This window comes from Emydura macquarii, unplaced genomic scaffold (genome assembly GCF_026122565.2).
Source record: "Emydura macquarii macquarii isolate MOO-44397 ecotype Brisbane River unplaced genomic scaffold, CSIRO-AGI_Emac_v2 contig_1477, whole genome shotgun sequence".
In the NCBI taxonomy this organism is placed as follows: Eukaryota; Metazoa; Chordata; order Testudines; family Chelidae; genus Emydura; species Emydura macquarii.
Window position 1 is genome coordinate 24,726,394 of NW_027131614.1, and position 23,609 is coordinate 24,750,002.

General features: G+C 45.1%; 1 protein-coding gene across 4 annotated transcripts in view; it reads right to left on the minus strand.

Moving 5' to 3' along the window:
* The window catches only part of SPIDR (scaffold protein involved in DNA repair), a 335,554-nt gene that overhangs the window by 42,606 nt on the left and 269,339 nt on the right, over positions 1–23,609 (minus strand). For all 4 annotated transcript variants that reach the window (XM_067553805.1, XM_067553804.1, XM_067553803.1 and 1 more), the window contains one exon: positions 4,430–4,588. In XM_067553805.1, coding sequence (XP_067409906.1) covers positions 4,430–4,588 — 159 coding nt within the window. The remainder of the gene's footprint in view (positions 1–4,429; positions 4,589–23,609) is intronic.

Below are 23,609 nucleotides of genomic sequence, written 5' to 3' on the forward strand. Positions count from 1 at the left end.
AAAGGGCCTGGGTGGATGGGAGGATAGATACATATCCTCCTCTCCTCCATACCCCTCTTCCCCCAAGGCCTCGGCCGCTCACACTCTCCACCGCTCCCGAGCCAAGCTTATTTATTACGCACCAGGGAGTTTCTTGGCAGTTAAGGAGGCGGTATCTGCTACTCAGCTTCCCGGGTTCATCAGTAGAAGTGGGATAAGAGGTTTGAATATAAGCAATGTGGAGGATCCAAGTTTTGGATTAGTAAGCTGTCCTCAGGCACACCCTCAAAAGTTATGTTTGGGCACAGGGTGTTGCTTCATTGGGCTTGTCCTGTGGCCAGAGGAGGCCTGAGGAGGTTTCCTTCTATAATTCCTGCCTCTTCTGCGGCCGAAGTCCTATATTTGTTGGGGCTGATAGAAGTAAGGAAGGACCTGGGGCTTAAAGTGTCTTCTCTGGGGTGCTGGGATGTGTAGGTCCAGAGATTTGAGGGTGGCCCAAAAGTCTTTGAGACTATATAACTTCGAGTCAATTTGTTCTGAGAACAGAGACTGACCCTCAAAAGGGAGGTCCTGAATAGTTTTCTGGACCTTGTGAGGGAGGCCTGCAGCCAAGAACTGCGGTGCATCACCACCCCTGAGGCCACTGAGTGGGCCACTGCATTTGCTGCATCCAGAGCCTCTTGAAGCAATGCTTTCGAGACTGCTCTGCCCTCCTCCAGGGCTGTGAATTCTGACTTGGAGTCAGGTGGGATGAACTCTGCAAAATTCAGCATGGACCCCCAGGTATTGAAGTTGTATCTGCTCAACACCTCTTGCTGGTTCGTCACACGGAGGTGGAGCCCACCGTTGGTGGAATACACCTTTCTGGCAAATAAATCCATCTTTTTTGCTTCCTTCGCTATCCTGGCTGGGCCTGATGGGGCCAAAATGTCAGTCAGTCTATCCCCCCTTCGGAAACCTCCTCAACCTGCAGCCCCAGGTTTTGGGCAACTCTACAAAGGAATTCCTGGTGGGCGCTGTTGTCCTCTGTGACCGGTGCCAGCGAGGATCCAGCAAGTGCCTTGTCATGGGATGAGGAGGATGATTCCCTGATTGGGGTGGTCTCTTGACCCTCTGCTCCCTGGGGGTCCTGTGGTACCAGGAGTTCAAGCTTGGTGTCAGGGTCAACTATGCCGGGCTCAGTTCAAGGAGCGGCATCGTATTCAGCGCCAGGGTCAGTATCGAGCCGAGGAATGACCTCCAACTGGGGTGGCTGGTATCTGCTCCTGGAGGCTAGTGAGGGTGAGCATCCTGAATGGGATCCTTGGGCTTGGTGAAATGCCCAAGGGGTCCAGAAGGGGCATTGCACTGGGATCTGCCACTGGGGTGGCCACAGGATAAAGAAGGGGTGAGCAGTTTGTAAACTCTAATATCTCCCTCTCTCCCGGTGCCGACTCCATTGGAGGTGTAGGACTCTGCCTCGGAGCCGGATCCTGATCACTCATTCCTCAGAGACCAGAGTGGTGCGATGCCCCTCGGTACTGGCAATGGATGCCAGGAAGATAGTTAGTGGCACATCATAAAGGTTTCCCCTTTAGAAGGCATTGCATACTTCCTGAGCGTCAAGACTCTGCCTCTGGTGTCTTTTCCGTGCCTGTGGAGGTGGCACCGTGCTTTCAATGAGCTCCCTGGCCACCTCAAAGGTCTCTGGCATGGAGGGAAGCTGTAAGTCCTCCTTCTCAAACTCTCTGGGAGGGGAGTTAATAGGTACCAGACTCGACGGTACTGTGGCAGCAGCAGCTGTACCTGAGTGGTCCAGCATATGTTGCACCCCACTTGAGCCCTTACGCCCAGATAGTTTGGGCCTTGGCAAGCATTCCCTTTCCATTTTCTTTTGTTTCTTGTGCGAGACAGGAAAGTGAGAGAGGTGCCATGCTCTTAAGATGTCCCTCGGTGCCGGTGACCCATGACAGTGCCGAGGGTCTCTTGAACCAGAGTCCTTCCTCAGCATTGAGTCTCATATGAACACCAGTGCACTCTGAATCAAAGTTGATGTGCTGGGCACTGGTTTGCACGAGCTCGGAGACAGTTGGCGGGCCGCCTCTATGAGGATAAACTTTAACCTCTGGCTCCTCTTCTTCTTGGTCCTTGGGCAAAAGACTCTGCAAACCTTGCAGCAGTCTCTCTGGTGAGTCTCTCCAAAGCACGAAGCAGGTAGTGTGTGGCTCACTTCTGGGCATGGGTTTATTGCAAGCCCCGCACGGTTTAAACCTGTGGGACCGAGATATGCCCCAGCCCTGGGAAAAAAGGGGGAAGGGGGTGACCACTTAAGGGGACCTATCTAGTGAACTACTTTCTAACTAAATACTTAATACTAATTTAAAACTTATTACAGATAGCAGTGCGGATAACCACTAAGAATGGGAACACTTGCGAAGCCAGAGTAACCAGCGTTCCAGTTGACCATCACAGGTGTAAGAAGGAATTGAAGAGGCGGGGGGGTTGGCAGGCCCTTTATAGGGCACCATGATGGTGTGAATCCAGGGAGCTCCAGAACTAATTCTACGGATACCAATAGGGGAAAACCTTCCAGCAACTGCGCATGCGGTACACACACACCTACTTGGAATCGACATGAGCAAGCACTAGAAGAAGACACTTTTCTAAAACAAAATGTCTTAACATGTCATTTCTGAAATGATGACACAAACTGTTTAAACATTTTGGGGTTGTTTTTTTTTCTTTCCTGACTCAAACAATTTGCTGAACTTGATCCAAATTTCCTAACCGTTTTCATTGACCCAAATCTGCATTTTTCAGTGAAAAAAAGGTGTCTGTGAAAATTTTTCCCAGCTCTACTGTACAGTCCAACCCGCCTCAGGGCAGTCAGAAGTAAGTCTTTGTTGTTCTGAAATAGAATTTAAATTTTTAAAAAGTCTGTCTCATATTTAATAGGCAGTGCTAAGACTCACTAGCAGCCAGTTATAATACTGCATTTGTACCCAGTATTCCAAAGCCATTATTTCTTTGGAAAAAATGAAACTTCTAAAAAAGATAAAAATAATGAACTATGAAAGAATTAGAAGTATTTGTTCTTAAAGATACATTAATAATCCAAGTAGATGATCTGAAAATTAATACTGCACTAACAGGTACAAAGTAATAAAACGGGGCAAAAGGTGCTTCTGGCACATGTGAAGAAAACTATATTAAGTAGTCAGGCCAGCAAACAACAATTCCATTTCACGAAACATTTTAATGTTTCAAAATTTGTTTACGTTTTGATGTGGAATGAAAATGAGACCTTTTGAAAGCTTTTGAGAAACAAGTGTCTCTCTTTCTCTCTCTCATGTGCTGGATCTGAGACATCTTCCCAACAAAACTGTTGCAGAAACCAATGTTTCCATGAAACATATCAGTTTCAGTTAAACGTCATTTTTCAACAGAAAAAAGTTTAATCAAAATATTTTTACCAGCTCTAGTGTTAAGGGCTTGTTTACATGAGAAAGTTTTATCAGTATAAGATGGAGAGTGAATTTAAAATGATATAATTATACTGTTATATGTTACTTTGTGGACTTCTTATACCACTTCCTTTGGGAAGTTATTTTAATGAGATTTATTATTTTGTGTAGTAAGTTTTCTGTGACGATTACAGACATATTTAGATTGAAAAATAAAAGAAATTGAACACAATTAGCAAAACTAAGCTAGGTATCATAGTTTAATTTTGTATTCCAGATTGCTTGCTACAGTATTTTCTTAGATCTTGTCTACCCAGGAAAGTTTTATCAGTTATACAGGTATACTTTTACCAGAATAGTTAAATCAATATAGTTATATTGGTATAATTATACTGGTATAGTTAAACCAATACAGTTATACTGGAATAACTCCCAGTCTGGACACGGAACTGAACTGGAAATGGGTTGGAGGGTTTTTTTTTTGGTTTTGTTTAAACCCTTTTCAAAGCGACATAAGGAAAACTAAAAAGGCCCTTTTATACTAGAGAAAACTTCAGTGTTTGAGACACTCTAAATCAAACTGGACAAAGTTGTAAAAAATGTACTGTAGAAACCAATCCTGTAATGGGAAGGAAATGGAATAAATTACCTACTAGGTCTTATCCATGTTTCTGAGCCTTTGAATCTCATTAGAAGTGAGGAAAATTATTTATAATGTAAACAATAACGAGCAGTATCAGCTTGCTTCTCCTTCTCCATCCCTTTTCCTAGGAAAAACATACCATTATCTAAACTTGCTTATGCTGATTGAGAAGTATAGTTGTTCTAATATTATATTTTTTTCTTTATTGCTGTGCTACCTGCATTGTGCTCTATAAATGGTGATTATATTACCAGATCAAGCAAAGTCTGCCTTGAGTTCCAAAATATCTTGATCCTTAACTAAATAAAACAATATAACACCTCTGCCACAGTACACAGCCTATTTTTTCAGGGACTGTTCTCACCTTCCTCTTGTGGTTCTCTGCAAAATTCTCATTCCCATTAAAATGCAGGATTTTCCTTCCCATCTCCTGCTATGCTGTTCAATGTTCTCTGCAGAACATGGGGTCTGCAACTGCACTTCACTGAACATTCCATAGGCATCCTGAACAAGGAGGCATAATCTGCAAAACAATGTTTAATGTTTCTGTTAGCAAATTGCTCACAATTATGAAACAATAGATAACAAATTGCAGAAAATTTGATTGTGAGTTCCTCAGAGGAGGGATTAGTTTGAAATGTCTTGAAAACACTTTGCATATAATGGGCTCTGGGACAAATAAATAAATGAAAACAGCAATAGCACTAAGGATTTTTTCAAATATATTTGCAAAAGACAGAGGATAACAAAAACTATGGCAAACAAGTGAAAATGGAATTAAAAGATTTACACGGGGATTAGGAAACAGGAGTTAAGTAATACTTTGTTCCAGTGTCTATAAAGGAAGAGAGCAGAGATCTGTCTGAAGGTGGGGATGAATCTTCTAGAACTGATAGACGGTATACACAGATAACACAATTGGTTATAAAAATCTTTGATCCACTTAAATAAAACACTGGATTTGATGAGATGAACAAGAGTCAAGAAAAAGGAAACTGATGAATATATTTGTTTTAATTTAAATGAAATCAGAGTGACCGAGAGGACTAGAAATTGGCAAACACAACCCAATTATTAAATACATTAATTAAAACGAAACAAACAAAGCAGGGAACTACAGATCAGTTAGTTTAACACTGATTGTATAAAAGCACTTGGAAACTATCTTCAGGGATGTGATAAGAGAACCCCTAGACTAGCCGTGGGATTAAGGACAGCCCACATGGAATCAAGATTGGGAAATCATGCTTAACTAGCCTGTTGCAGTTCTTTGAAGATATCGTCGCTGTCATGGTAGATAAGGAAAAGTCAATGGATGACGTATATTTAGATTTTCAAAAAGGTATTTCATCACGAGGTTCCACACCAGAGATTAGAAGCTAAAATCGTTTGAGTCATAGAAGAGTGGGAGAAGAAGGCTGCTGGGTACACAACTATCTTCATTGCCTGACCGAGAAAGAGTCGAGCAAGGCACTGCTTCTACACGTTTTAGGGGGGCTTCCTGAGAAATCTCATAGGCCAGTCCCAGTATGTGTGCACCATTCTTGAAGACTGTCCTCTTGTAGAGCACAAACCCATTTTAAAAAGATACTATCCCAGAGAAACTGAATGATAGAGAGAAAGTCAGGTATCTCTTAGAGTCAGATACCTTAGTTCAGCTCCTCATTCCTCTGGACCCACAGAATCAGCTTTCTCCTTTCCTCACCCATACTTTACATGGAGCTTCCACGCTATCCAGAAGCACATTGGGCTGTATACCAAGGACTCAGTCTAGCCTAACAAAAAAATGATACATTTTCTGCCCTACACTGGACCCACTATTATCGACCCTCACTCTTTTCACAGAACTTGCTTGCCGCTCCAAGTGAGGTCCATCTCAGCTATTATCTCAGACACTTGGTTATGCCAGTGTTCTTTTAAAAAGCACTGGATCCTCTCATTTCTTGAGACTGACTTCAGTACCTGAAAGTCAGCAACAGACCAGATGGCAGCATACTCATATTAAGGCCACTCAGTCTCATGGCTGAAGAAAAATGAACTCAGTAGCTGCTGAAGAAACTGATCATTAGAATACAGTGCACAAATGAACACTGCACACAATTTGAGGCTATTTGTACAGACAAGCGGCTTCCAGCAAACTTGACCCATTCATAGTCAAATGCATAAAGTACACCAGACAGGCCTCATGAGTTGTGATGGACACACTGTGGAATGGCAGTGGGAGAACTGTATGGTTGGTGCTATAACACAAACAATCCAATCCACAATGGTACTGCAACAGTGATTACCAATACAGTAGAGAAGCACACAACAGTATCTTCATTCACCACAAGTCTAATCCAAATGCCTGTGTGATTGCTTTTAAATTACTGGGAAAATGTGTGTGAATGGACATGTGGGTTATCACAAATGTGTGGGGGGAGGAAGGAGGACACCAAACAGTGGTTAGTATTACTCCAGTATACACACGTCTAAAATGAGATTAGCACATGAGCACTAAAATGAGATTAGGAATATCACAGATTAACAACATGACAGGTACATCACAAAAAATATTCACCTCCTAAAGACTTTTTTGGAAGTACAAGTGAAATAATGAAAAAAACTGAGAATTAGTTGTACTGATCATAGACCCGGCATCTCTCACTGTGCAAGGAAAGAAAAAAAAATCAGTCTAATGCTGAGTATCTAATTAATGACAATCAATTTTCCTCTTCATTCCTACAACAAAAACAACCTAACAGCACAACAGGATCCACAAATGTTTTCATAGAACTCTTGATGTCATCTTAGGTGCAGCTAGCTCAGTTCTTACAGATCCATTCATACACTATTACTGTCACGACTGTGAACTGCCTACAGCTCGAGGCAGCTCATGCATGGCAGAGATGCTTTAAAGAGGATTCTGTTATATATAATTACTTTAGTTTTCTGAAATGAATTTGCATTATTTTCTCATGTCATAGTGTTGGTTCCATGTTTCATCAAATACTCTCAAAATTTAGTTCTCAATAAAAAATATATATATAAAAAATTAGAGAACAATTTATCCCACGGAAAAAAACTGAAACCTAAATTACAATAGACCAATCATGTAATCCAAAATTAATTGTTCAGGACTACATTATTTGTCTATGAAAATTCAGCAATGCATTTACCACAAATCCATCTCTCCATAAAGTGCAACATGCATTAATAGCTTAAATAATATTGTACATTTTCTACATAAATGTTTTAACACTTGTTTTTTGTTATACATATATTCCTTGAAATACTATAAAAGAACAAACATTACTATTAATCAATGGTGTCTGTGTGTGCGCTGTGGGGATGGGGCCTATCCCTTCTTTTTTCAAGATAATGGTCTGGAAGGCTTAGCATTTGTGGCCCTACAGAAGTATTGAGTTTAAAAGAGGGATGTGGAAAAAGAAACTCCTGTTGAGGTGGGTCAGAGACTTAGTTCCAGGCCTGAGGGTGACATGAGAGACAGCATGAAGATGAGAGTGTGGGAAGATGACTAAGGAAGAATTGAGGTGTAACTCAATGGTAAGAGCAAAGGGGGCAAGGGCAGGGAAAGATAAGAAATGAGGCAGAGATTAGTCAGTTACCTTTTTTTTTTTTTTTTTTAAACATGTAGTGACACAGAGTCTTATTTTAAACCTTGGGAAGATTTTGTTAATTTCCTAAAAGGCCTGGGGGATGGGGGAGGGAGCAGGAGAGGCTGTTTATTTTGCATTATTTTTATGACTAAAGTCATATTAAGGACTAACATTTCCCACTTGAAATGTGGAGATGATTACAGGATTGCATTGCTGTGCCCCTCCTAATTAGATATCATTTACAGTGAAGGAGTAAAGCTCCATTTTCTTCTTTTTGATTATACATGAAACACACCATACATCTATGGCGCTGCCTTGTATTTTGCACTTAGTCTCCTGGTGGGAGTGAGTAGAACCCCCTTGCACTTAATCATTCCACAGCTGATAATCACCTCCACTATCTCTGCCATTGAGTGGTACAGTGTATCAAAAATGATGCCTAGTGCCTGAAGAGAAGAGAGAACAGCTGAGGGCAGGAAGCAAAAAGGCTGGCACTGAATGAAGATGCAGCAATTGCCCTTGTCCACATCTTGTAGAAACAAGCAGCAGATTTGTCAAAAATAGAACTAAAAGTAATTGTGTTTTATCATAGGTAGAAGGACCACACAGATTTTTTGTTTATTCACATTTTAAGGACCACACTTCTGATTGTGGTGGGAAAGAAAGGCAGGCAGAAATCTGTGCATACGAGTCCCGCACAAATCTTCTACAGTCTGCGAAAGGGACACAGTTAGTTGTTGTTTCTTTAGAAAGAAAAGGAAGGGACTGTCAGGAGAGTCAGGGAGAGGGTGGAGGGAAGGGGAAAGCGCATACATGCCGTATATTAACTTAAATGTTTGCTCATCCTTTATCTGAAGCATCAAGGTAGGGTATTGTTGATTATTCTTCTTTGATGGAGAGGATTTCTTATCTATTTTTGTGTGCTCCTAGCAGAGACATAAAGCACACCTATAAACACTCCCCTCTCCCTCAATCACCACAGGCACAACACTCTGCCTACACAATTCCAATTCAGCAACTTGTCTAGTCAAGTCTCAAGGTGGAGCTCCTAAACTCCTGTAAGCATAGATTAGATTCAAACTGTAACCTTCAGGATACCACCCAAGCTGGATTTAATTTATCTGAACCTCACATATGCACACAAAAAGTCATCCAACCTCGTGCAAATGAAGCAGTCCTTTTTCTCATTGTACATGTCAACTCTGGAAAAATCAGAGCTGGAGACACAGATCTGAACACACTGAGGGACCATGATCAACTTGTAGTGGCTGAGCTGAGAACAGAATCCAGCACCCCAGCACTACCCCAAATATAGACAGGGAAATAAGTGAGTCTTATCTCTCAACATCTTAAATAAAAATAGGTAGCAGAGACCTCCAAAATTTTTAGTAAAATATTCTTACATACATATACCAGAAAGTTTATACAAAGTAAATGATGCATTTTGCAGCGTTTATATTGCAATAAGTGTACAGAACCTGTAATTTTGGATTTATCTAGGCATTTGTGTCTAAGGCCTGGTCTACACTGTTGGTGGCATCGACGGAAGATACGCAAGCTACGTACTGGAAACTTGTGCATCTCCCATCAACATACTAATATTTCCTTACCATGGCGTCTCCTCTGCGCTACGTCGACAGGAAACGCCCTCTGGTCAACGCAGCGTTACTCTTTTCAGAGTGAGGGGTTGAATTACTGTCTCAGCTGGAGAGCACTTCCGGGATCAATTGGGCGGGTTCCACTGCCTGCTCAATTGATTCCACTGCATCGATCCCTGCAACCCAACGCAGCCCCAGCAGTGTAGACATACCCTTAATGGCAATTTAAAAACAAAAAACAAAAACAGATTTTTTCCACTTCCTCAAAGAATCAATAAGTGTGGCTCAAACCTGGGAAATTAAATGTACCTTCTACTATGCTTTTGTAACCTTTCCCTGCCTCGTTGCTCACCTCCATTTTTCCACCCAGGTTATTCTTCCACTGCCACCTTTGCTGCTTTTATGCCCTGAGGAAGAGGAGCCGATAAAGGAACAGGCCTGCAGGAGCCACGTGATGGGCCCGACTATGTTGTTAACGCAGAACATACACATGACTGGAGCTGCATAGCAATTTAGATTTTCCCAGTCAATGTGGAACACTTTAAATATCTGGTGAGAGCTGTATATAAGCAATAGGCCATGGAAGTAGCTTGCAGCACAGAAACTGAGGGCTATTTATATTTGGAATGACAAGAGCACTGGTTCCAGAATTTGAACTGGATGATCATTATTTTCAACAGAATGCATTTTTCCTATGTAGTTTTTTATACAGCACCAATACACTGTTTTGAATTCACAGAACATCACTCACTGTAATTCATTTTCCTGTAATTCTTGAATTGCTGACATTTGTTTCTTTTTTATATGTATAAAGATAAGAACAGCCATACTGGGTCAGACCAGTGGTCCATCTAGCCCAGTATCCTGTCAGACAGTGACCAGTGCCTGGTGCTTCCAAAGGAATGAACAGAATAGGCAATTGTTGAGTGATCCATCCCGTCGTCCACTCCCCAGCTTCTGGCAATCAGAAGTTAGGGACATTCAGAAGATGGAATTGCATCCCTGACCATCTTCGTTAACACCCACTGACCTATCCTCCATGAACTTATCTAGTTCTTAAACCCCATTATGGTTTTGGCCTTCACAGCCTCCCCTTTCAGTGAGTTCCACAGGTCATCTGTGCATTGTGTGAAGAAATGCTTCATTTTGTTTGTTTTAAAACTGCTGTCTATTAATTTCATTGGGCGATCCCTGGTTGTTATGTGAAGTAATAAATAACACTTCCTTATTCATCTTCTCCACGAGTCAAGATTTTAATAGACCTCTATCATATCCCTCCTTAGTCGTCTCTTTTCCAAGCTGAAAAGTCTTTTTAATCACTCTTCATATGGAAGCTGTTCCATATCTCTAATAATTTTTGTTACCCTTCTCTGTACCTTTTCCAATTCCAATACATCTTTTTTTGAAATGGGGCGACCAGAACCACACACAGTAGTAAAGATGTGGGTGTATCATGAATTTATCTAGAGGCATTATGATATTTTATGTCTTATTATCTATCCCCTTCCTAATTATTCCTAACATTCTATTAGCTTTTTTGACTGTTGCTCCACATTGAGTGGATTTTTCAGAGAACAACCCATAATATCGCCAACATCTCTTTCTTGAGTGGTAACAGCTAATTTAGACCCCATCATTTTGTATGTATAGTTGGGGTGATGTTTTCCAATGTGCTTTACTTTGTGTTTATCAACAATGAATTTCATCTGCCAGTTTATTGCCCAGTCACCCAGTAACCCAGTTTTATGAGATCCTTTTTATTTAAAAAATAAACAAACATTTACAATGATAAAAAGACATTCCTGTCATCTACACAAGCTCATCAACTTAAGTTACAGTTCCAAACCCTTACAGAGATGCATTTGGCAAATATTTTCTACGTTTTTCTGCTTGTTTTGGCTATCTTGGACTCCTGAATACTGAAATCATTCTATTAATAGTTGCAGCCAGAAAAATTACAGCAAATAGAAACAAATATTCCCAGCAAGCTGGTTTTGGGGCTAGCAGGGGTAAAGAAAATAGTTATTTGTTCACATGTTTATCTCAACTTGGATGAAGATTCAAGGGAAGCAGTCCAGTGGGACCAAAAAAAAAAGAAGACGACATGATAATCGTATAGCTTTCTGTAATTTGCCTGGATCCATTCTGAATACCTCACTGGAGTAAAGTCTTAGGCTACGTCTTCACTGACGGCAGCAAATTCGCCACTGTCAGATCAATTTCTCTGGATTGACTGAGCGGTCAGTGAAGAGCCGCTCAGTCAATCCAGAAATCGACGTATTAAGACCACTTTCTCAAGTGGCAGTGCAGTGAAGATGGTGCGCAGAAGAGAAGCAGAGAAGTCGATGGGAGTTACGCACGTTTTTTGAGTAGCTTGCGTAACTCTGGTCAATTGCCGCCGAATCTCGGAGGTAAGTGTAGACAAGCTTTAGTTATACAGCCAGAAAAAAAACTGTACGTCCATAAGCATCTCAATCCTTTCCATTTGTTTCCAGAGTGCTGGCATCTACATTGCTATGAAATAACTAAGAACAAGAGCATTCTGGGTACCAATAAATAAAAAAACACCAGACCATTTAACCTTATTTCAGAATTGCTACTGTAAGTACTCTCTAGCAGTAATTAAACTATAGGAAGAATATAGTTTTAAAAAAATTTAAAAAGGTAAATAGAGATTCCCCTCATATACATCAATGTTAGATTATGGATAGCTTCCATATGGAGTCTCATTACAATTACTTGATTTCTTTGATATGGATTAGTTTATAACAGAATACAATTTTTCTACAGAAAATCATTTACTAAACAACAGGAAAACTTTATGATCAAGAAAGCTACACAATCAGATGAATACCACCCGTCTAGGGTAATATGTGATCTGTAAGAGAAGATCACATTCCAAATTTAATACACAATCATCATCATCATGCTTAAATAGCACTTTTATCGATTAATCCCAATAGGCTCACACAAACATAAGACTGATATTAAGGGTGGTTGTTATTTTTTTAAATGTTCAATTGCATAGTTTAATGAGGAGCTAACAGTGGATCTTGTTCTGCAAATTGGTGGGTGCCTGCAATTCCAAAGAAATGAGAGTTCAACTCCTGGCTCTGACACAGATTTTTTGTTCAGCATTTGGCAACTCACATTTCCTCTTTGTCTCAGTACCTCGTTTACAACATGGGAATAGAAATGTTTCCCTCTCAGGAGTGTTGAGAGAACAAATGCTTGGGAAGAGCACAGATACGGTGAGGATGGGGGCCATACATCCTGCAAGCCCTTCCATATATTAAACTTGCATTTAAATTAAGGTGAGTTTTGTATGTGAAAGTTTTGCAGTGTCAAGACCATTCTTTCTGAGATGCAGCAGCATCTTCGAGAGAACTCTTATGTACCTTTAACAATACCCATGGCAAACACTTTTCAAATATTGTAGCCACTGAAATAAAAGTAAGAATACACTCCTGGTAACATAAAGCAAGAGATAAATAAAACATTAATTGCTTCAGTGAACATGTATTATGAGTGAAATATAACACCATAAGGTTTTTTATGGAGCAGAATCTGCATTCAGGAAAAAAGTCTTTCTACTGTTTTAGTGTAACATCATCCTATTGAATCAATACTAAAATCTGTATCTGTTATTCACCAAAATAAGCAGCAGAAAAAAACCAAAAAGAAGAAAAACACAAGTGAAGGCTTTCTGGGGACCCTTGTTTGGCAAAAATACAACTCAATTCCTCCTCGAGGTTTCTGATGTTTCTTTTCACCCCTGTTGTTTTTCTCTTTGCTCTCATTCATTGGCTCAGTTTCATAGGTGTGTGTATGAGTGAGGGAGTGTGTGTGTGTGTGTATAGACTGTTTACAAGAGTTATGGTAGCAATTCTCAGCAGTCCATTGAGAGTTCCAGGAAATAGTCCCTGTTATTTTATTCTAGGTCAATGTCAGCTCATGACAGGCAGTAAAGATCACACAGGACAGCTCACTCAATCTCACAATCCTGTAGTGAGGCCTCAATGGGAGAGAGAAAGCCAGCGAGCTGTGAGTGGGCGGAGTGCCTTCCCAGCACTCTACCAACCACAGCACAAGGAATTATGATAAACACCACTCTGGAAACCAGATACAACAGTACATTGTGTTCTTCTTCGGAAAAACAACCAGACTTCTCCTCACTTAAAGTAAACAGTTAATCCTGTTTATCTTTTTTTCTTGGTGAGTTGTTAACAGAACAAGCTATTCTGCAAAGCAAATGGAAGATTTTTCCCCTGAAATTCATACTAATTTTTTTCCTCTAAGGAACAAAGAAAATCAATCAAATATGTAAACTTTCTACTATCGGCAGGCAGTGTGGAACACCACCCTTTCTTGGCTTAAACTGACTTAACACAATGATGCCAAAAACTGAATGAGACCTTTCCCTCTCTTGCATATTTTATTTTTGGAATCCCAAATACAGTGTGTTATTTTTCTCATTTAACTACTGCTTTTCTGTCATGAACAAGCAAAACTGGTAAAACTACTACACACAGTATATTTGCGGGCTGAGTAAATGTTATACTGTGTATATGAGATTCCTTCCTTCCCGAACTTTGATTTAGTCAGCTCTTTGCAAGAAAAGGAGGAAAGGGGAGGGAAGTTTTGCGTGTAGTTTTCTTACCATGAACTGATAAGTTGTCTGCTTTTCCTCTTTTTCATAATACGTGCTAACTGTATAAAGTCATCATGTTCCTGACTTTACATCTTAAGGATGACTAAACAGAAAAGCAGATGGAATTGATTATCTTGTTTTTATGAAACCACCACGTTACACCTATTAACTAGTTATTACTGGTGAGTCCCAGTGGGCCTTCTGCAGGGTACGAGCTTTTCAGCAGGAAATCCCAACTTCAGGTACGAAGGAATTAAAACTGCACTGAAAAAGTCAAGATTTAAAAAGTGTTTAACATCTTAAATCAATGACAGAGTATTTGTTTAGCCTCTTATAATTATAAATACATGTGATTTGAAAAAAGTTCTTTTTTTATTTAGCTGACTAGTCTTTCATTTAAGATTTTGGGTTTCCTATGCAATTGAATGGACATCATCAGTGGTTAAAGGGGGGAAAAAAAGAGAACTCTGAATTTGGGTCTTGGAAAATAAGTATATGGTACGCTGATTTTCATATATTTTATGTTTAAATGTATTTATAAGTTAAATTTACACAATCATTTTGTTACTGATTTGAGCTCTTAAATAGTTGTGTATTTAGTTTATTTTTTAAACCTCCTGAGAGAAGCATGGAGCACAATGTCTCCCAAAGCTTCTCTGAAACATACACAAACACTGCCCCACCCCACCCTTAGGAAGCCAGGGGAGTATGTGCAGGGGCAGTCATGGCTCTACCACTCCCTTAGTTTTCAGAGAGGTTCTAATTTATGAGTAAGAACTAAATCTGAACACTTTCAAGAGTGATAGGCCCGTGGATGTGTTTGCCCTTCACTAAGGAAGGTTCCCTTCCTTCCTCCCTCCCTACATTGTGATCCTGTATAGACTGGTCACAATCTGTCCCTGTATCAGAAAAGAACACACTAGGAAGAGGACAAAAAGGGTCAGGATGGAGTTAAAAGGGAATTTATCAGGAGAGAAAGCAAATGCAGAAGAGCTGCTCCAGCATTAGCAAGGGTGGGATATTATTTCTGAACATTCCAGAAAGGGAGAAGAGGTAAAGTGTTCCCCTCTTTCTGACATTAATAGTTACAAGGGGCACCACCAATGCCAATAAACTACTTTTCAAAGGGTTAAAGCTTTAAAACGAACTAAATTATAGGACTGATGCAAAACTCACTGATATTAATGGGAGTTTTCCCACTGATTTCAATGGGTTTTGCTTTAGACCCTATAGGAGACAATTGAACAAAATACCCCCAAACTAGGTAATGGGGCAGCATTTTCAATAACCCTTTCACCTTGCCTTCATGTAATCCTTTAATGAAAGGCCATTTTACCTCTATTAAGTGTAACTAAACTCAACATTGATGAAGGAGCTTCACAAACTACACACTTACACTTTTTTGAAAAATAACTTTATAAAAAAACAGGGTTACTTACCAGTAACTGTTGTTCTTCGAGATGTGTTGCTCATATCCATTCCAATAGAGGTGAGTGCGCGCCCCGTGCACGAGTCTGCGGAAGCTTTTTTGCCCTAGCAACCCCAGCGGTCGGTCCCGGCGCCCCCTGGAGTGGCGCGCGTATAGCGCGGCATATAGGGCGCTGCCGACCGCGCGGGCCCCCAGTCCCTTCTTTCTGCCGACAGTGGGGACGGAGGGTGGGTTTGGAATGGATATGAGCAACACATCTCGAAGAACAACAGTTACTGGTAAGTAACCCTGTTTTCTCTCTTCGAGAGTTGCTCATATGCATTCCAATATAGGTGATTATATAGCCATACCTTTGGTGGTGGGAAGGAGTCAGTTGTGAGAAGCCCTTCTCAGTACAGCTCTGCCTACTGCTGCGTCCTCTCTTGCCTGTTGTACGATGGCGTAATGGGAGGTGAAGGTATGGACCGATGACCAGGTCGCTGCTCTGCAGATATCTTGCAGGGGCACTCGCTCCAGGAAGGCCGCCGAGGTGGCTTGGGCTCTGGTTGAGTGCGCCGTAACCGGTCCCGGGAGTGGTACCTTTGCCATCTCATAACAGGTGCGGATGCAGGTGGTGATCCAGGAGGAGATGCACTGTGTGGAGATAGCTGAGCCCTTCATGCGGTCCGCGACTGCGACAAAGAGTTGCGTGGACTTCCGGAACGGCCTGGTCCGGTCTATGTAGAAAGCTAAGGCTCTCCTGACGTCCAATGAGTGCCATCTCCGCTCCTCCTCCGATCCGTGTGGTTTTGGAAAAAACACGGGGAGGAAGATATCCTGGTTATAATGAAACTGGGACACCACCTTAGGCAAGAAGGCCGGGTGCGGTCTCAGTCGTACTTTATCCTTATAGAAGACTGTGTAAGGAGGGTCTGATGTCAAAGCTCTTAACTCGGAGACCCTCCTAGCCGATGTAATGGCTACCAGGAAGGCTACCTTCCATGAGAGGACCAGGAGTGGGCAAGTAGCCATGGGCTCGAAGGGGAAACCTGTGAGAATAGTGAGGACTAAATTTAAGTCCCAGAGAGGTAATGGTTCACGAACCTGTGGGAACAGCCTCTCTATGCCCTTGAGAAACCTGATGGACATTGGGTGAGAGAAGATAGACCTCCCCTCCACTGGGCAATGGAAGGCCGAGATGGCCGCCAGATGTACCCTCAGGGAGGCCAGGGGTAAGCCCTGCGTTTTTAGGTGTAATAGGTAGTCTAGATTGGCCTGGATAGTGGAGTCCAGCGGCAAGATGCCACGTGACTGCGCCAAGCAACTGAAACGTTTCCACTTTGCGCGGTATACAACCTGGGTGGAAGGTTTCCTGCTTCCCAACAGGATGCGCTGGACTTGCTCCGAACAAGCTCTTTCTCCCTCTGCTAACCATGGAGCCTCCATGCCGTCAGGTGGAGGGAGTCCAGGTCTGGATGGAGCAGGCGACCCTGGTCCTGGGAGAGGAGATCGTAGCGCCTCGGGAGCGGGATCGGTGTGGCGATGGAGAGATCGAGCAGCATACTGTACCAGTGCTGCCTCGGCCATGCCGGTGCGATCAGTATGATATCCGCTCTGTCTCTCTTGATTTTCAAGAGGACCTTGGGAAGCAGTGGGATCGGGGGAAAAGCATACAGTAGTGGCCCCGACCAATGTATCAGGAACGCGTCCGAAATGGAGTTCCGCTCGCGCCCGCGCAGGGAGCAGAATAGTGGGCATTTCTTGTTCTGTAACGTGGCAAAGAGGTCCAGATGGGGAACTCCCCACTTGTGGAAGAGAAACGCTATAACCTCCCCATGGAGTGACCATTCGTGGCGGGGTAAGAACGACCTGCTGAGGCGGTCCGCCTCGTCGTTCCTCACCCCTGGGAGGTGAGAGGCAACCAAATGAAAGTCGTACCTCACTGCCAGGTCCCATAACCGCATCGCCTCGTGGCACAAGGCCGAAGAGCGTGCTCCCCCTTGTCTGCTGATGTAAAACATCGTTGCGGTGTTGTCTGTGAGGACTTGCACCACCCGTCCCCTCAGAAAACGGAGAAAAACCTTGCGGGCTAGAAGTACTGCACGGAGCTCTCGAATGTTTATGTGGAGCATTCTTTCCTGTGTTGACCATCGACCTTGTGTACTGAGGGCGTGGGTCATGTGGGCCCCCCAACCAATGTCGGAAGCATCTGTAATCAGTGTTACAGAGGGAACAATGTCTGCAAATGGAACTCCTTCCATTATCTGTCTCGGATCTGTCCACCAGTTCAGGGACACTAGGGCCTGGGGCGGGACAGTGACTACCTTGCTCAGAGAGTGTCTGGCTGGGGCATAAACTGAGGCTAAGCACCCCTGAAGGGGCCTGAGTCTGAGGCGAGATAGCCTCACCACAAATGTACATGCCGCCATGTGCCCCAACAGTTGGAGGCAGTGCCTGGCTGTCATCGTGGGGGATCTCTGTAACTCGGAAATGATGGCAGTCATGGTTTGAAATCGAGGTTGTGGGAGGAAGGCCCTGGCCTGCACTGCGTCTAGGGTGGCTCCAATAAATTCTATGCGCTGTACTGGGGTCAGCGTGGATTTCTGCTCGTTTATGAGCAGCCCCAGTCTGTTGCATGTTGTGCACATCAGTGCTAAGCTGTTTGCCACGTGATTTCTGGACTTCCCCCGAAGTAATCAATCGTCTAAGTAGGGGAAGATTTGAACCCCTCTGCGCCGCAGGTAGGCTGCTACCACCGCTATGCACTTGGTGAAAACCCTGGGGCCTGAGGAAAGGCCAAAGGGGAGGGCTGAAAATTGGTAGTGGCCACCAGCTACCATGAACCGTAGAAAACGTCTGTGACCAGGGAGGATAGAGACATGAAAATATGCGTCTTTTAAGTCGAGAGCAGCATACCAATCCCCTGGATCTAGTGTGGGAATGATGGAGGCTAGGGAGACCATGTGGAACTTGAGCCGCCTGATGAACTTGTTGAGACGGCGAAGGTCCAGAATAGGCCGGAGGCCTCCCTTTGCCTTGGGGATAAGGAAATACCGGGAATAAAACCCCCTGCCCCTTTCCGTAGGTGGGACTTCCTCTACTGCCCCTAGGCGGAGCAGGGAGCGGACCTCCTGGAGGAGGAGTTGCTCGTGAGAGGGGTCCCTGAAGAGGGACGGGGTAGGGGGGGAATCCGGTGGGAAAGCCGAAAGCTGCAAGGCGTAACCTCTCCGCACAACACTTAGCACCCAGCGGTCTGAGGTTATGCCCTGCCACTCTCGGAGGAAAGGCCGAAGCCTGTCTCTGAAGGGTAGGGTGTGATCCTGATCGGCTATGAGGGCCGTGGGAATGGCAGAGGTACCGCTCTCGAGCGTCCCATCAAAAAGGCACTTATTGTTTTTACGCGGCCCTGATTGTGAGCCTCGGCGGTTGGTTTGCCTGAACCGGTCCCGACCTCTCCTGGGTTGTGACGGACGGGGGGGTAGCCTAGGAGCGGTCTGCTGCTGTCTCTGAGGCTGTTGTTTGCCCTGGCGTCTCGTGGCTTGAGGTACATACAGGCCCAATGATCTCAGGGTAGCCCTCGAGTCCTTCAGAGCATGTAGTTTATTGTCCGTTTTGTCTCAGAACAGGCCTGTGCCGTCAAAGGGCAGATCTTGAATTGCCTGCTGTACCTCAGTTGAGAGGCCTGAGGATTGTAGCCAGGATGATCGGCGCATGACTATGCCGGAAGCCATGGCTCGACCCGCCACATCCGTAGCGTCGCTGGCAGACTGCAGCGTAGCTCCCCCGACAGTTGACCCCTCCTGGAGCAGGGTGGTAAAATCCAGTGCGAGGTCTTGAGGTAGGGCCGATGTAAATCTCTGGAGAGATGACCATAGGTTTAGATTATAGCGCCCCAAAAGAGCCTGGTGGTTAGCTATGTGGAGCTGGAGAGCAGCGGTCGAGTACACCTTCCTCCCAAAAAGGTCTAATTTTTTATACTCTTTGTTTTTGGGAGTATTAGCCTGGGCACCTTGCCGTTCTCTCTGATTAACGGCGTCCACTACCAGCGTGCCCGGGGCTGGGTGGTTATACAAGTACTCGAACTCTTGCTGCGGCACGTAGTATTTGCGCTCCGCAGTTTTCGATGTGGGGGCTACCGAGGCGGGAGTCTCCCAAATAGGCTTGACCAGTTTCAGCACCCGGTCATGTACTGGAAGCGCTACTCTGGAAGGGCCCGAGAGCTCCTTAAGGTCTATTTTTAGGTTTTCTGCCAGCCTTTTCAGGAGCTCTTGGTGCGCCTTAAAATCAGGCAGCGGGGTCCTCTGGTCCCTGGATGTTGTATCAGGGGGAGAAGAGGAGGAGGACTGCAGTAGGGGACCCGTGGATGGCCCCTCCATAGGGTCGGACTCATACTCCGACGACTGGTCATCCCCTTGTGGGCTCTTAGGTGGAGGGGAAGGTTGAGGCTTTGAGGATGAGGGGAGTGACCCTGTCCCCTGTACTGTCTGTGGCGGCCAGGGTCCCCAGTAAGGCCATTGCCATGGGCCTTGCCCCCATGTCGGTACCGGGCCCGGTGCCGGGTATGGCGCCATGGTTGTGTGAGCCGGGCTTGGAGATCTCCGGCTCCTTTTGCGCTGCCCTTTAGCTGAAGAGGGGCTGCGCGACGCGGGGGGAGCGATGGTGGCGCTTGCTGTGCCGGCGTGATGGAGAGCCGCTGGAGGAAGATGAGTACCTCTGAGTCTTGCGGCAATGTTTCCCGGTATGGCCCCTGGGACTCCGCGAACGCCGTCTCTCTGGGCTAACATGCGGTACCGGAGAGACCCCCGGTGCCGAGACGCCCGGTGCCGGGGCTCGTGTCGGGCTGCGGGAACGGGGTTGAGAGCCCCTTCGGTGCCGATAATGCTGCACTGGGCTGCCTGAGAGAGACCTCGAGCGTCGGCGGTAATGCCCCTCCCTCGGTACCGAGGCTCCGGAACGCCGACGCGGTGCTGTGTCCTCCCTCGGTACCGTACGTCGCGTCGGAGAACACATTGGCGACCGCGATCTACATCGGTACCGCGGGCTGTCCCTGGGTACCGGGGACCGAGAGCGTCGGTAGTGTCCCGGTGTCTTCTCTGGTGCCCCCGACTGTACCGGACTAGCTGATCTAGATCGCGTATGTCGGTACCGGTCTCGTGCCCTCGGTGCCGGAGAGTGATGCTGGCTCGATGTAGGAGCATCCCGTGTCGAAGGGCGGGACGGGCTGGGAGTCCGAGATTGTGATCGAGCCCGGCCTGTCGGAGTGTCCCGCCGCCCACTGACCGAGCGGGATTGGCGCCTGCCTCTGCGCGCGGCCGGGGATCTAGACCGACGCCGGGTCTGTATCTGGGGCACCGGGATCCGCACCGGACTGTGCTCCAAAGATCGGGAGCGACGATCTCTTGCCGGCACCGAGTCGCCTGGCACCGGCGAAGGTTGGTGCCGGGAGCCAGAAGATGAGCGGGAGCGGTGCCGTGACTCTTTCGGCCGGGTCTTTCCCCGCAGCGTTGACCGGTGCCGGGGCTCCGAAGATCTTATTTTGGATACGGAGCTCTCCCGGGAACCTCCAGAGCACGCCCGGTGCCGTGACTTGGAGAAACTCGACGACTCATGGTCGGAGCTGGGAAGGGAGGATGTTGCTCTCCCTCTCCCCGACCTTACCCCGAGACGCTGTCCCCGAGACCCTCGGTCGAGGGGAGGACGGAGGCGTAGGCAAGGCCATGAGGGCTCATGCCGCTGCAAACGCCTCCGGCGTCGACGGCCCTTGTAGGGGCGCTCCCCCACCCCCCGGGGTCGGGGGAGGCTCCCTACGAGGAGATGCCGGTGCCGGGACAGTCTCAACGGCACGTGGCTGGGGCATCTCCTGTATCACCCCCTGCTGTACCGGTCGCAGGGGGGAGTCCATAGTTACGGCCACCGGCCGTTTCTTCTTCTTCAGTGCCGTCTTGTGCGGTACCGATGGTGTCGATGTCGGTGCCGAAGGAGCGCTGCACACCGACGAGATGCTCGGTGCCGCTGGTGATCTGGAGGGCTCCGAGTCGGGGCGCAGTGCCGACTCTATCAGGATCGCCCGGAGGCGAGCATCTCTGTCCTTTTGAGTGCGGGGTTTGAATGATTTGCAAATGCGGCACTTATCCTTTCGGTGTTGTTCCCCGAGGCATCTAAGGCAGCGATCATGCGGGTCGCTAGCGGAGAACACCTTGGAGCAGGCCACACATGGCTTAGACCCCGTGGAGCCGGGCATGGCTCCTAAGGACGAGCCCCTAAGGGCTAACTATTTACACTACCTTATCTAACAACACTAATGACTATTACTAAACTAAGAAAAACAAGAAAAACTTATCTACACGATTAGAGGTTGCTACTTGCAAGAAGGCAAGGGGCAGGCGTTCCACTGACCGTCACGGGCGGAAAGAAGGAACTGGGGGCCCGCGCGGTCGGCAGCACCCTATATGCCGCGCTATACGCGCGCCACTCCAGGGGGCGCCGGGACCGACCGCTGGGGTTGCTAGGGCAAAAAAGCTTCCGCAGACTCGTGCACGGGGCGCGCACTCACCTATATTGGAATGCATATGAGCAACTCTCGAAGAGAGAATCATATTTGCAATTTCCCATAAATCCTGAAAATACATCTCTGTAACAATGGCAAGTGGATGATGGTCTAGCAGAGACTGCTATGCACCAACAACACAAATGAGAATCATTACTTTGCCATATTCTGATTTTTGTGTATTCATAATCATAGCACTGGACAAAATATTTTCTCATTGTTTACTATTGCTACACATCTAACAGGGGAACACTCATGCCCTGCATTACTTTAAAGTCTATTTTGTTGCCCATACATATTCTGAAACCATGTGAGAGCTAGTGCAAACTGACTAAAAAAGTGAATCTGTACTACAGCAGTTTTATTATCTGAAATTTTCTTTATAAATGGTCTTTTTAATGTTATTTCTTGTGTACGGGGGACACTGTACTATTACTCATAATTGTTAATAAGTTTAAAATATCATCTGTCAGTATAGGAGGATACAGTTTACTACATATAGTTTATGCAGTTAAATCAACAAATAAGAATATGCTTTCAGTCTAGAGAACAAGGCACATGACGGATAAGTTCCAAAATGTCACCCTGTTGGAAGTTCTACCTGCATTACCATGCAGAATGGTAATAACCATTTGTCCCATTTTAATCAATAATAATGCTACAGTGCCTTTCATCACCAAAAAAAATCTCAAAGCACTTGAGAAACTAATTGCATGATGGATATTCATTCAGATTTTCTGCTCTCCCTACATAAACAGAATTCCATTGAAAGCAGTGAGAATTCCTTTATCTACTACCACTGAAACACAGCATCTGTTTAATACTTCAGGACAGTTTAAAAGAAAAAGATAACTATGTATAATCAAAACCACAGGACCAATTTAGATAGACAGAAGGTAATCATGCAAATTAGACCTGGAGTAGGGCACTTATTTCATGGCACAAATGATTAAGACTTCGATTTTGTGCCTTATCCAAAAGAGTACCTACAACTGGATATCGTTCTAACACCATGCTGGTATTCCTGGCTCTGGCTTGACTCGGCCTTCATTCAGAGGGAAGAGAATCACCAGCACCATTTCCTGTAGCACTTGAGTTTTTGTTGGATGCCTCCCCATCCACATACTGACCAGGCCTGGAGGTGTCCAACATGAGATCTGACAACATCAAAGTCAAGATATATTTTGCCTTTAAAGGTTCAATTTCCTGCTCATAAACTGGTGATTGATCATATTTCCTGGCACCATGTTGTAAGGGTGGGTGTCCATGACTTCCAGAAGAATCACGTTAAGCAGTTGGAAGCACAGCGCCAGGAATGGAAGCAATATGCAACTCAATCAATGCAATTAGCCATATGGCTCTGTGGTGAGTGTGGTAAACATTGTTTTTCCCAAATTGGTCTAGAGAGTCACTTGAAGACCCATTAGTACAAACTATGAATGTTGACATCATCCTCAAAATTGATGATGATGCTAGTCACCTCATCATCATCATATATGATGCCTGTACCACCTGTACCTAAGCACAGTACATTGCAAAAGGTAATGGGAGAAAATAAATACATTAGAAGATAAGCCCAAATGTATCTCCTCTGAATGCCCAGGTTCACAAAGTGTGAATTTCCTCCTGGTTTGCAGACTTGAAGGACTGAGCCTGTCGGTCACTGTAATGACTTGACTCCGTCACCTCAGAACTTAGCCAGCAATTAGACCTGGGTGGAAAACAATTTTCCTGTCCCAGG